Source organism: Condylostylus longicornis, unplaced genomic scaffold (genome assembly GCF_029603195.1).
Source record: "Condylostylus longicornis isolate FDR11 unplaced genomic scaffold, ASM2960319v2 ptg000153l, whole genome shotgun sequence".
NCBI lineage: Eukaryota > Metazoa > Arthropoda > Insecta > Diptera > Dolichopodidae > Condylostylus > Condylostylus longicornis.
In genome coordinates, this window is record NW_026578121.1 from 1,364,427 (window position 1) to 1,378,851 (window position 14,425).

The 14,425-nt window shown below is 27.1% G+C and overlaps 2 protein-coding genes across 3 annotated transcripts in view; one reads left to right on the forward strand and one right to left on the reverse strand.

Annotated features, from left to right (window-relative positions):
- Positions 1-1,048, reverse strand: part of LOC129615867 (tyrosine-protein kinase Btk29A) — a 91,784-nt gene extending 90,736 nt beyond the window's left edge. The window contains exon 1 of the mRNA XM_055531260.1: positions 780-1,048. Coding sequence (XP_055387235.1) covers positions 780-938 — 159 coding nt within the window. The 5' untranslated portion in view covers positions 939-1,048. The remainder of the gene's footprint in view (positions 1-779) is intronic.
- Positions 1,049-3,207: 2,159 nt separating this feature from the next.
- LOC129615925 (dolichyl-phosphate beta-glucosyltransferase) overlaps positions 3,208-14,425 on the forward strand; it is a 33,596-nt gene continuing 22,378 nt past the window's right edge. The window contains exons 1-5 of one of the 2 annotated variants that reach the window (XM_055531349.1): positions 3,208-3,519; positions 3,580-3,754; positions 3,834-4,039; positions 4,104-4,291; positions 4,346-4,483. In XM_055531349.1, the coding sequence (XP_055387324.1) occupies positions 3,430-3,519; positions 3,580-3,754; positions 3,834-4,039; positions 4,104-4,291; positions 4,346-4,483 (797 nt within the window). In that variant the 5' untranslated portion in view covers positions 3,208-3,429. The remainder of the gene's footprint in view (positions 3,520-3,579; positions 3,755-3,833; positions 4,040-4,103; positions 4,292-4,345; positions 4,484-14,425) is intronic. The other variant, XM_055531350.1, reaches the window with a different exon arrangement.

Genomic DNA, 14,425 nt, shown 5'->3' on the forward strand with positions numbered 1-14,425 from the left:
CTTTTCATACAAATATACATACATTCATATGAACATACTTATAGTAAATTGGAAACACCTAGATTAAAACATAAATTTTAAAAATGGGTTGAATTTTATTGCTTTATCCTGGTTTAAATTAGAAATTAAGATTCTAAATCTGATAATACAGATATTTTATTTATAACAAAAATTTACTACAAATCTTTAAAATATAAAAATGATTTTAATTAATTGTTACCAAATAAATAATGTCATTTTTTATTAAAAATATTTTTTATTAAAAGTTTTTAAATTATTACGTGAGAATTGTTAGTTTTTATTCTTATTCCTCCAGTATAAATATAAAAAACACCTATAAAATTTATTCTTTTATGCCTTGTAACTAAAAGGATATTGTAAAACTAATTGAGTTCGGGTAAGTACCTATTTAAAATTTATCTATAATCTATTATCTACCCATATTTTGTTAATTGTATCACTTGACTCAATGTGTTGTTATTCAAAAATTTAATTTAGTTTTAATTCCTATACTGAAAACCACAAAATAATTTTTCTATAATATCCCATTATGCGACTGACCATTGATCAACTGATACCATTAACGGAATATGGGTGTATAATTTAAGAAATCTTATTACTTAAAATTTTTAAATACAAAATTGATTAGTAAGAGAATTTATTAATGAGAAAAATGAGATATTATAAAGCACATAGGTAGATACTAGTTAGTTACTCGATTTTAGTAAGCCATTAAAATTCTTCACTTATTTTTTATTAAATTTTAATTAAAAACTTACCTCAATATTTTCATTATCATAATATGATAAAGATTTTTTAGTTAATTCAAACCATCTTTGTTTATAATTAACAGGTGTATAACGTTTTTTATTTTGCGCTCTTTTTATCATAGTACCACTTTTAACAATATCATATAATCTTTCTGCTTGTTTATCCATTTTTAAAAAATATTATACTTAATCAATATTGTTTACTTTTTATAAGATGGTAATAAATTATATTGTTACAATCGAGGACATAGTTGCTTTTTTGTTTTTTCTTTTTTTTTTGCTATTCCTAATATAAAATTAAATATTCGATTAGAATTTGTAATTGAATTCAAGAGTTTTTACTTAAAAATTATTCGTTTTTCTGTTATACATAGCCCTAAGCAATAAACCTTTCTATTTTTAGAATGAAAAGAAGACCTACTCAAATTAGTCAAATATTTATCAATAAAATTTTATAGAATAGAAATTTAACCTATACCTTAGTTACAATGTTTTTCTATTACAAATCTATTTATTCCTTTAAGTTTTAAAATTTTAAATATTAAATTTAATTTAAATGCAAGTATAAGTATCTACATCTATCAAATATATATGTACACTGATTATGATGTATCTTTACAAGTTATCTATCTATACCTATTAAAAATATTTTTACAATACATTTTACAGATAATATGTAAATAACTCTTTTCTTAAATACACATGTATGTATATACAAAAGTATGTAAATTCAAAATGTATTTTAGTAAAACTTATACTGCAAATATATAAATTTGTAATTTGAAAATGGAAACATTAAATGAAGCAAAAATATAAAGATCTTTGTGTAAAAATTTTTAAGCAAGATAAACGCCTACTTACACCAATAAGATCATTCAGTCAGGATAATAACCTTAATAATAAATTGTCAAGGTCATCAACATATAGAGGGTGGAGGAGCAATTTAATTTAAAAATCCAATTTTTATACAAATTATTATTTTAATTAATATAGGAGTGAAAAATGCAATTAAACCAAAGAAAATAATTCTTAATAAAGCTACTTTTTATAAAAGATCTTCCCATAAATTTTTTTTTTATTATTATAAGACCTTATTAAGAGCTTAGTATTAAGTATGTATGTACGTAGTGTTGTGAATTTTATCAAACTTCAAAAATATATATATACATATGTACATATATATACGATATCAATAATATTTAACCATCTTATTAGATAAAAATAATAAAAAAAAAATGCAAAAAAAAAATCTTCTAAACGACTGATACCTTCCTAATGTTGTTTTGAAGCAGAAGGTAAACCAACAAAAAAAAAATGAATTCACAAACTATTCAAAAAACTGAATAACAAAAAATATTTTTGAAAATCGAAAACTGAAAAAATTTATTTTCATGTATCAACCTGTTTGTTTTCTTAGAAATTCCTTTATTATATCCTTTAGCACTCATTCATACATACGTTCGTGTATGCAGATGTGTAAATTTATCTTAATGTTTTTTTTTTAATTTATAAACTTTTCTTATTTCGTTGTACATTTAAAATAATTCTTTACTGATTAAAAAAATTTTAATCTAAAGAATTATTTAAAATATAAAAAAAATGAAATACATTTACAAGATAATAAAATTTTTTTTTTTTTTGTAATTATTTTTGTGCTTCACAATACAACAAGAACTAAACTAACTTAGCTATACGATAAACAATTACCGGACTATTTTGACAACTCAATTCCAAAAACCCAGCCGAAATAAGAGCGCAAATGACATTTTGCAAAAATGCTGCCATATTCAAAAAAAAATATTTTTTTTTTTAGCAGTGTTTACATTGTTTGATTAAAAAAAACATTCGAAAAATAAAATTAACAATGTTTATTGCGTTCCATTTATATATTCTACGCTAGAGTAACAAAATCTAAACTCTGCTGTTCTAACTCGAACAAATGCATTCATCGGAAAAACATAACGTAATTGCGCAGATGATCTACCTGCGAATTATTTCAAGGTACTGTGTATTTGTCAATTTTTGGGTATTTATCAATAGTTTGAGCATGTAAATGGAATACAAATACTATGAATGTTACTTAGTAAGTAAATATAGTAAAGACCAATCCAATCCATTAAATTGTATCTACAAAATAATCTTTTTTAATATTTAAATAAAATGTAATTAAAATCTATTAATAATATTTATGAGCATTTATTTTTATTTTGAATAAAATTAATATTAATTTTTTTTTTTCGAAATGATATGAATAAATATAAATTTTATTATACAGAGCTTTAAAATATTCATTGAAATTATGAAAAAAAAAAAATATTGAATTTCTGGCAATGCTTTCTTTTACATATATGTTTATTGGGTTCGAATTCAAATTATGGCAGCATTCTTTTTTGATACTTCAAAGTGTTGTCATTTGTCAGTTAATATGCACTACCGCCATAACCATACCATGCACTCATGATTTTGACATTTAAGTTAATGTTAAAAGTATTTCTAAGAAGGATATTAATATTGTTTTTTTGAAAGCGGGGGCTACGATAGGTGACAAAATTGTTGTTGTATATTTTGTAAATATTTATGGACGTGGCACAAATTTCTAATTAATTTTGGTAAAAAATATAAATATTAGCTAAACATATCGATAAAAAAAATATTCAATATGTGCATTTTTGCAAAATTACTTGACTTTTCACTTCTTGAGTTGTTTATGTACATTGGATTGACACTTATACCACTTATCATATTTGCAGTAATACAATAATGCTTATTTTAATATTTTATATGTTCAAAAATCATATTATTCTTGTAGGCAACCTTAACGCAGAGAAAAATGACAAAACCGTATCCCATTATAAAAAGACATAAGGAAGAAAAATATTTCTTTAATTCCGAAAGTGATTCTTTAGAAGAATTTCCTTCAATTGAAGATGAACCAACACTTTTTTTGAGTGTAATTATCCCGGCTTATAATGAAGAAGAAAGATGTGAGTTATATTAATTTGTTATTATCTAAGAATGTTAAGAATATTTTTGTATCAGTTAATGTCAATTCTTTTTTTTTAGTACCAAAAATGTTAGACGAATGTTTAGAATTTTTAGAAGAAAAATCAAAAAAATCGTATTTTACATTTGAGGTAATTATTGTAAGTGATGGAAGTACAGATAAAACAGTTAATGTAGGATTAGAATATGCAAAAAAATCTTCCAGTAAACAAATAAGAGTATTGGAATTAAAAGAAAATCGGGGGAAAGGTGGCGCAGTTAGATTGGTATATTAAAACACAATGTTTTAAATATTTAAAAATAAATTCAAAATATGTATATGATTTTAAGGGAATGTTAAGCTCTAGAGGAAAATTTCTTTTATTCGCTGATGCTGACGGCGCAACAAAATTTTCTGAATATAATAAACTAGAAGATCAAATTACACGTTTAGTAGCGAATTGGAAAGAATGTGGTATAGCAATAGGTTCTAGAGCGCATTTAGAGAAAGAAGCTAGCGCACAAAGAAGTATTTTTAGGTCAGTTAATCCATAATTTTCTTATTAAATTTATCAAAAATTTAAATTTTTTAGGCAGTTATTGATGCATGGTTTTCATTTTCTAGTTTGGTTATTTGCTGTTAGAGGAATTCGAGATACCCAATGTGGTTTTAAATTACTGACTAGAGCAGCAGCTAGAAAAATTTTTAATATAATGCATGTTGAAAAATGGTAAGAAATTTGTAGCAAAATTTAAGTGCTAATTCAAAATTGAAATACATTTATTCATTTATTACTTTCATTGACTGAACCTCCCAACACATACGTTTCATTATTGTTCACCATATTTTCAAAAATTTTTAAATTTCAAAAATTTTTTAATTTTTTGACAAAGTAGGGAGTCGTCCAAAATTTCAAAAATTTTTTAATTCTTTGACAAGGTAGGGGGTCGTGCAAAATTTCAAAAATTTTTAATTTTTTGACAAGGTAGGGGGTCGTGCAAAATTTCAAAAAATTTTTAATGACACGGTAGGGAGTCGTGCAAAATTTCAAAAATTTTTTAATGACACGGTAGGGAGTCGTGCAACATTTCAAAAATTTTTAATTTTTTGACAAGGTAGGGGGTCGTGCAAAATTTTAAAAATTTTTTAATTTTTTGACAAGGTAGGAGGTCGTGCAAAATTTCAAAAATTTTTAATTTTTTGACAAGGTAGGGGGTCGTGCAAAATTTTAAAAATTTTTAATTTTTTGACAAGGTAGGGGGTCGTGCAAAATTTTAAAAAATTTTTAATTTTTTGACAAGGTAGGGGGTCATGCAAAATTTTAAAAATTTTTAATTTTTTGACAAGGTAGGGGGTCGTGCAAAATTTCAAAAATTTTTAATTTTTTGACAAGGTAGGGGGTCGTGCAAAATTTCAAAAATTTTTAATATTTTGACAAGGTGGAGGGTCGTGCAAAATTTCAAAAATTTTTAATTTTTTGACAAGGTAGGGGGTCGTGCAAAATTTCAAAATTTTTTCATTTTTTGACAAGGTAGGGAGTCGTGCAAAATTTCAAAAATTTTTTAATTTTTTCACAAGGTAGGGGGTCGTGCAAAATTTCAAAAATTTTTAATATTTTGACAAGGTGGAGGGTCGTGCAAAATTTCAAAAATTTTTAATTTTTTGACAAGGTAGGGGGTCGTGCAAAATTTCAAAAATTTTTAATTTTTTGACAAGGTAGGGGGTCGTGCAAAATTTTAAAAATTTTTTAATTTTTTGACAAGGTAGGGGGTCGTGCAAAATTTCAAAAATTTTTAATTTTTTGACAAGGTAGGGAGTCGTGCAAAATTTCAAAAATTTTTTAATTTTTTGACAAGGTAGGGGGTCGTGCAAAATTTTAAAAATTTTTTAATTTTTTGACAAGGTAGGGGGTCGTGCAAAATTTCAAAAATTTTTAATTTTTTGACAAGGTAGAGGGTCGTGCAAAATTTCAAAATTTTTTAATTTTTTGACAAGGTAGGGGGTCGTGCAAAATTTTAAAAATTTTTTAATTTTTTGACAAGGTAGGGGGTCGTGCAAAATTTTAAAAATTTTTTAATTTTTTGACAAGGTAGGGGGTCGTGCAAAATTTCAAAATTTTTTAATTTTTTGACAAGGTAGGGGGTCGTGCAAAATTTCAAAAATTTTTAATTTTTTGACAAGGTAGGGAGTCGTGCAAAATTTCAAAAATTTTTAATTTTTTGACAAGGTAGGGGGTCGTGCAAAATTTCAAAAATTTTTAATTTTTTGACAAGGTAGAGGGTCGTGCAAAATTTCAAAATTTTTTAATTTTTTGACAAGGTAGGGGGTCGTGCAAAATTTTAAAAATTTTTTAATTTTTTGACAAGGTAGGGGGTCGTGCAAAATTTCAAAAATTTTTAATTTTTTGACAAGGTAGGGAGTCGTGCAAAATTTCAAAAATTTTTTAATTTTTTGACAAGGTAGGGGGTCGTGCAAAATTTTAAAAATTTTTTAATTTTTTGACAAGGTAGGGGGTCGTGCAAAATTTCAAAAATTTTTAATTTTTTGACAAGGTAGGGGGTCGTGCAAAATTTTAAAAAATTTTTAATTTTTTGACAAGGTAGGGGGTCATGCAAAATTTTAAAAATTTTTAATTTTTTGACAAGGTAGGGGGTCGTGCAAAATTTCAAAAATTTTTAATTTTTTGACAAGGTAGGGGGTCGTGCAAAATTTCAAAAATTTTTAATATTTTGACAAGGTGGAGGGTCGTGCAAAATTTCAAAAATTTTTAATTTTTTGACAAGGTAGGGGGTCGTGCAAAATTTCAAAAATTTTTAATTTTTTGACAAGGTAGAGGGTCGTGCAAAATTTCAAAATTTTTTAATTTTTTGACAAGGTAGGGGGTCGTGCAAAATTTTAAAAATTTTTTAATTTTTTGACAAGGTAGGGGGTCGTGCAAAATTTCAAAAATTTTTAATTTTTTGACAAGGTAGGGAGTCGTGCAAAATTTCAAAAATTTTTTAATTTTTTGACAAGGTAGGGGGTCGTGCAAAATTTTAAAAATTTTTTAATTTTTTGACAAGGTAGGGAGTCGTGCAAAATTTCAAAAATTTTTAATTTTTTGACAAGGTAGGGAGTCGTGCAAAATTTCAAAAATTTTTTAATTTTTTCACAAGGTAGGGGGTCGTGCAAAATTTTAAAAATTTTTTAATTTTTTGACAAGGTAGGGGGTCGTGCAAAATTTCAAAATTTTTTAATTTTTTGACAAGGTAGGGGGTCGTGCAAAATTTCAAAATTTTTTAATTTTTTGACAAGGTAGGGGTCGTGCAAAATTTTAAAAATTTTTTAATTTTTTGACAAGGTAGGGGGTCGTGCAAAATTTTAAAAATTTTTTAATCTTTTGACAAGGAGGTCGTGCAAAATTTCAAAAATTTTTAATTTTTTCACAAGGTAGGGGGTCGTGCAAAATTTTAAAAATTTTTAATTTTTTGACAAGGTAGGGGGTCGTGCAAAATTTTAAAAAATTTTTAATTTTTTTGACAAGGTAGGGGGTCGTGCAAAATTTTAAAAATTTTTTAATCTTTTGACAAGGAGGTCGTGCAAAATTTCAAAAATTTTTAATTTTTTCACAAGGTAGGGAGTCGTGCAAAATTTCAAAAATTTTTTAATTTTTTGACAAGGTAGGGGGTCGTGCAAAATTTTAAAAATTTTTTAATTTTTTGACAAGGTAGGGAGTCGTGCAAAATTTCAAAAATTTTTAATTTTTTGACAAGGTAGGGAGTCGTGCAAAATTTCAAAAATTTTTTAATTTTTTGACAAGGTAGGGGGTCGTGCAAAATTTTAAAAATTTTTTAATCTTTTGACAAGGAGGTCGTGCAAAATTTCAAAAATTTTTAATTTTTTCACAAGGTAGGGGGTCATGCAAAATTTTAAAAATTTTTAATTTTTTGACAAGGTAGGGGGTCGTGCAAAATTTCAAAAATTTTTAATTTTTTGACAAGGTAGGGGGTCGTGCAAAATTTCAAAAATTTTTAATATTTTGACAAGGTGGAGGGTCGTGCAAAATTTCAAAAATTTTTAATTTTTTGACAAGGTAGGGGGTCGTGCAAAATTTCAAAATTTTTTCATTTTTTGACAAGGTAGGGAGTCGTGCAAAATTTCAAAAATTTTTTAATTTTTTCACAAGGTAGGGGGTCGTGCAAAATTTTAAAAATTTTTAATTTTTTGACAAGGTAGGGGGTCGTGCAAAATTTCAAAAATTTTTAATTTTTTGACAAGGTAGAGGGTCGTGCAAAATTTCAAAATTTTTTAATTTTTTGACAAGGTAGGGGGTCGTGCAAAATTTTAAAAATTTTTTAATTTTTTGACAAGGTAGGGGGTCGTGCAAAATTTCAAAAATTTTTAATTTTTTGACAAGGTAGGGAGTCGTGCAAAATTTCAAAAATTTTTTAATTTTTTGACAAGGTAGGGGGTCGTGCAAAATTTTAAAAATTTTTTAATTTTTTGACAAGGTAGGGGGTCGTGCAAAATTTCAAAAATTTTTAATTTTTTGACAAGGTAGGGAGTCGTGCAAAATTTCAAAAATTTTTTAATTTTTTCACAAGGTAGGGGGTCGTGCAAAATTTTAAAAATTTTTTAATTTTTTGACAAGGTAGGGGGTCGTGCAAAATTTCAAAATTTTTTAATTTTTTGACAAGGTAGGGGGTCGTGCAAAATTTCAAAATTTTTTAATTTTTTGACAAGGTAGGGGTCGTGCAAAATTTTAAAAATTTTTTAATTTTTTGACAAGGTAGGGGGTCGTGCAAAATTTCAAAATTTTTTCATTTTTTGACAAGGTAGGGAGTCGTGCAAAATTTCAAAAATTTTTTAATTTTTTCACAAGGTAGGGGGTCGTGCAAAATTTTAAAAATTTTTTAATTTTTTGACAAGGTAGGGGGTCGTGCAAAATTTTAAAAATTTTTTAATTTTTTGACAAGGTAGGGGGTCGTGCAAAATTTTAAAAATTTTTTAATTTTTTGACAAGGTAGGGGGTCGTGCAAAATTTCAAAAATTTTTAATTTTTTGACAAGGTAGGGGGTCGTGCAAAATTTTAAAAAATTTTTAATTTTTTGACAAGGTAGAGGGTCGTGCAAAATTTTAAAAATTTTTTAATTTTTTGACAAGGTAGGGAGGGGGTCGTGCAAAATTTCAAAAATTTTTAATTTTTTGACAAGGTAGGGGGTCGTGCAAAATTTTAAAAATTTTTTAATTTTTTCACAAGGTAGGGGGTCGTGCAAAATTTTAAAAAATTTTTAATTTTTTGACAAGGTTGGGGGTCGTGCAAAATTTCAAAAATTTTTTAATTTTTTGACAAGGTAAAGGGTCGTGCAAAATTTCAAAACTTTTTAATTTTTTGACAAGGTGGAGGGTCGTGCAAAATTTCAAAATTTTTTAATTTTTTGACAAGGTAGGGGGTCGTGCAAAATTTTAAAAATTTTTAATTTTTTGACAAGGTAGGGGGTCGTGCAAAATTTTAAAAAATTTTTAATTTTTTGACAAGGTAGGGGGTCGTGCAAAATTTCAAAAATTTTTAATTTTTTGACAAGGTAGGGGGTCGTGCAAAATTTTAAAAATTTTTAATTTTTTGACAAGGTAAAGGGTCGTGCAAAATTTCAAAACTTTTTAATTTTTTGACAAGGTGGAGGGTCGTGCAAAATTTCAAAATTTTTTAATTTTTTGACAAGGTAGGGGGTCGTGCAAAATTTTAAAAATTTTTAATTTTTTGACAAGGTAGGGGGTCGTGCAAAATTTTAAAAAATTTTTAATTTTTTGACAAGGTAGGGGGTCGTGCAAAATTTTAAAAATTTTTAATTTTTTGACAGGGTAGGGGGTCGTGCAAAATTTCAAAAATTTTTAATTTTTTGACAAGGTAGGTGGTCGTGCAAAATTTCAAAAAAATTTTAATTTTTTGACAAGGTAGAGGTTCGTGCAAAATTTCAAAATTTTTTAATTTTTTGACAAGGTAGGGGGTCGTGCAAAATTTTAAAAAATTTTTAATTTTTTGACAAGGTTGGGGGTCGTGCAAAATTTCAAAAAATTTTTAATGACAAGGTAGGGGGTCGTGCAAAATTTCAAAAATTTTTTAATTTTTTGACAAGGTAGGGGGTCGTGCAAAATTTTAAAAAATTTTTAATTTTTTGACAAGGTAGGGGGTCGTGCAAAATTTTAAAAATTTTTAATTTTTTGACAAGGTAGGGGGTCGTGCAAAATTTCAAAAATTTTTAATTTTTTGACAAGGTAGGTGGTCGTGCAAAATTTCAAAAAAATTTTAATTTTTTGACAAGGTGTTCGTGCAAAATTTCAAAATTTTTTAATTTTTTGACAAGGTAGGGGGTCGTGCAAAATTTCAAAAATTTTTTAATTTTTTGACAAGGTAGGGGGTCGTGCAAAATTTTAAAAAATTTTTAATTTTTTGACAAGGTAGGGGGTCGTGCAAAATTTTAAAAATTTTTAATTTTTTGACAAGGTAGGGGGTCGTGCAAAATTTTAAAAATTTTTAATTTTTTGACAAGGTAGGGGGTCGTGCAAAATTTCAAAAATTTTTAATTTTTTGACAAGGTAGGGGGTCGTGCAAAATTTTAAAAATTTTTAATTTTTTGACAAGGTAGGGGGTCGTGCAAAATTTCAAAAATTTTTAATTTTTTGACAAGGTAGGGGGTCGTGCAAAATTTTAAAAAATTTTTAATTTTTTGACAAGGTAGGGGGTCGTGCAAAATTTTAAAAATTTTTAATTTTTTGACAAGGTAGGGGGTCGTGCAAAATTTCAAAAATTTTTAATTTTTTGACAAGGTAGGGGGTCGTGCAAAATTTTAAAAATTTTTTAATTTTTTGACAAGGTAGGGGGTCGTGCAAAATTTCAAAAATTTTTAATTTTTTGACAAGGTAGGGGGTCGTGCAAAATTTCAAAAATTTTTAATTTTTTGACAAGGTAGGGGGTCGTGCAAAATTTCAAAAATTTTTAATTTTTTGACAAGGTAGGGGGTCGTGCAAAATTTTAAAAAATTTTTAATTTTTTGACAAGGTAGAGGGTCGTGCAAAATTTCAAAATTTTTTCATTTTTTGACAAGGTAGGGGGTCGTGCAAAATTTTAAAAATTTTTAATGACAAGGTAGGGAGTCGTGCAAAATTTCAAAATTTTTTAATTTTTTGACAAGGTAGGGGGTCGTGCAAAATTTCAAAAATTTTTAAATTTTTTGACAAGGTAGGGGGTCGTGCAAAATTTTAAAATTTTTTCATTTTTTGACAAGGTAGGGAGTCGTGCAAAATTTCAAAAATTTTTTAATTTTTTCACAAGGTAGGGGGTCGTGCAAAATTTTAAAAATTTTTAATATTTTGACAAGGTGGAGGGTCGTGCAAAATTTCAAAAATTTTTAATTTTTTGACAAGGTAGGGGGTCGTGCAAAATTTCAAAATTTTTTCATTTTTTGACAAGGTAGGGAGTCGTGCAAAATTTCAAAAATTTTTTAATTTTTTCACAAGGTAGGGGGTCGTGCAAAATTTCAAAAATTTTTAAATTTTTTGACAAGGTAGGGGGTCGTGCAAAATTTTAAAAATTTTTTAATTTTTTGACAAGGTAGGGGGTCGTGCAAAATTTTAAAATTTTTTCATTTTTTGACAAGGTAGGGAGTCGTGCAAAATTTTAAAAATTTTTTAATTTTTTGACAAGGTAGGGGGTCGTGCAAAATTTTAAAATTTTTTCATTTTTTGACAAGGTAGGGAGTCGTGCAAAATTTCAAAAATTTTTTAATTTTTTCACAAGGTAGGGGGTCGTGCAAAATTTTAAAAATTTTTAATATTTTGACAAGGTGGAGGGTCGTGCAAAATTTCAAAATTTTTTAATTTTTTGACAAGGTAGGGGGTCGTGCAAAATTTTAAAAATTTTTTAATTTTTTCACAAGGTAGGGGGTCGTGCAAAATTTTAAAAATTTTTTAATTTTTTCACAAGGTAGGGGGTCGTGCAAAATTTTAAAAATTTTTAATTTTTTGACAAGGTAGGGGGTCGTGCAAAATTTCAAAAATTTTTAATTTTTTGACAAGATAGGGGGTCGTGCAAAATTTCATTTTAATTTTTTGACAAGGTAGAGGGTCGTGCAAAATTTTAAAAATTTTTTAATTTTTTCACAAGGTAGGGGGTCGTGCAAAATTTTAAAAATTTTTTAATTTTTTCACAAGGTAGGGGGTCGTGCAAAATTTTAAAAATTTTTAATTTTTTGACAAGGTAGGGGGTCGTGCAAAATTTCAAAAATTTTTAATTTTTTGACAAGGTAGGGGGTCGTGCAAAATTTCATTTTAATTTTTTGACAAGGTAGAGGGTCGTGCAAAATTTTAAAAATTTTTTAATTTTTTGACAAGGTAGGGAGGGGGTCGTGCAAAATTTCAAAAATTTTTAATTTTTTGACAAGGTAGGGGGTCGTGCAAAATTTTAAAAATTTTTTAATTTTTTCACAAGGTAGGGGGTCGTGCAAAATTTTAAAAAATTTTTAATTTTTTGACAAGGTTGGGGGTCGTGCAAAATTTCAAAAATTTTTTAATTTTTTGACAAGGTAGGGGGTCGTGCAAAATTTTAAAAAATTTTTAATTTTTTGACAAGGTTGGGGGTCGTGCAAAATTTCAAAAAATTTTTAATGACAAGGTAGGGGGTCGTGCAAAATTTCAAAAATTTTTTAATTTTTTGACAAGGTAGGGGGTCGTGCAAAATTTTAAAAAATTTTTAATTTTTTGACAAGGTAGGGGGTCGTGCAAAATTTTAAAAATTTTTAATTTTTTGACAAGGTAGGGGGTCGTGCAAAATTTCAAAAATTTTTAATTTTTTGACAAGGTAGGTGGTCGTGCAAAATTTCAAAAAAATTTTAATTTTTTGACAAGGTAGGGGGTCGTGCAAAATTTCAAAAATTTTTAATTTTTTGACAAGGTAGGGGGTCGTGCAAAATTTTAAAAAATTTTTAATTTTTTGACAAGGTAGAGGGTCGTGCAAAATTTCAAAATTTTTTCATTTTTTGACAAGGTAGGGGGTCGTGCAAAATTTTAAAAATTTTTAATGACAAGGTAGGGAGTCGTGCAAAATTTCAAAATTTTTTAATTTTTTGACAAGGTAGGGGGTCGTGCAAAATTTCAAAAATTTTTAAATTTTTTGACAAGGTAGGGGGTCGTGCAAAATTTTAAAAATTTTTAATGACAAGGTAGGGAGTCGTGCAAAATTTCAAAATTTTTTAATTTTTTGACAAGGTAGGGGGTCGTGCAAAATTTCAAAAATTTTTAATTTTTTGACAAGGTAGGGGGTCGTGCAAAATTTTAAAAATTTTTTAATTTTTTGACAAGGTAGGGGGTCGTGCAAAATTTCAAAAATTTTTAATTTTTTGACAAGGTAGGGGGTCGTGCAAAATTTCAAAAATTTTTTAATTTTTTGACAAGGTAGGGGGTCGTGCAAAATTTTAAAAATTTTTTAATTTTTTGACAAGGTAGGGGGTCGTGCAAAATTTCAAAAATTTTTAATTTTTTGACAAGGTAGGGAGTCGTGCAAAATTTCAAAAATTTTTTAATTTTTTGACAAGGTAGGGGGTCGTGCAAAATTTTAAAAATTTTTTAATTTTTTGACAGGGTAGGGGGTCGTGCAAAATTTCAAAAATTTTTAATTTTTTGACAAGGTAGGTGGTCGTGCAAAATTTCAAAAAAATTTTAATTTTTTGACAAGGTAGAGGTTCGTGCAAAATTTCAAAATTTTTTAATTTTTTGACAAGGTAGGGGGTCGTGCAAAATTTTAAAAAATTTTTAATTTTTTGACAAGGTTGGGGGTCGTGCAAAATTTCAAAAAATTTTTAATGACAAGGTAGGGGGTCGTGCAAAATTTCAAAAATTTTTTAATTTTTTGACAAGGTAGGGGGTCGTGCAAAATTTTAAAAAATTTTTAATTTTTTGACAAGGTAGGGGGTCGTGCAAAATTTTAAAAATTTTTAATTTTTTGACAAGGTAGGGGGTCGTGCAAAATTTCAAAAATTTTTAATTTTTTGACAAGGTAGGTGGTCGTGCAAAATTTCAAAAAAATTTTAATTTTTTGACAAGGTGTTCGTGCAAAATTTCAAAATTTTTTAATTTTTTGACAAGGTAGGGGGTCGTGCAAAATTTCAAAAATTTTTTAATTTTTTGACAAGGTAGGGGGTCGTGCAAAATTTTAAAAAATTTTTAATTTTTTGACAAGGTAGGGGGTCGTGCAAAATTTTAAAAATTTTTAATTTTTTGACAAGGTAGGGGGTCGTGCAAAATTTTAAAAATTTTTAATTTTTTGACAAGGTAGGGGGTCGTGCAAAATTTCAAAAATTTTTAATTTTTTGACAAGGTAGGGGGTCGTGCAAAATTTTAAAAATTTTTAATTTTTTGACAAGGTAGGGGGTCGTGCAAAATTTCAAAAATTTTTAATTTTTTGACAAGGTAGGGGGTCGTGCAAAATTTTAAAAAATTTTTAATTTTTTGACAAGGTAGGGGGTCGTGCAAAATTTTAAAAATTTTTAATTTTTTGACAAGGTAGGGGGTCGTGCAAAATTTCAAAAATTTTTAATTTTTTGACAAGGTAGGGGGTCGTGCAAAATTTTAAAAATTTTTTAATTTTTTGACAAGGTAGGGGGTCGTGCAAAATTTCAAAAATTTTTAATTTTTTGAC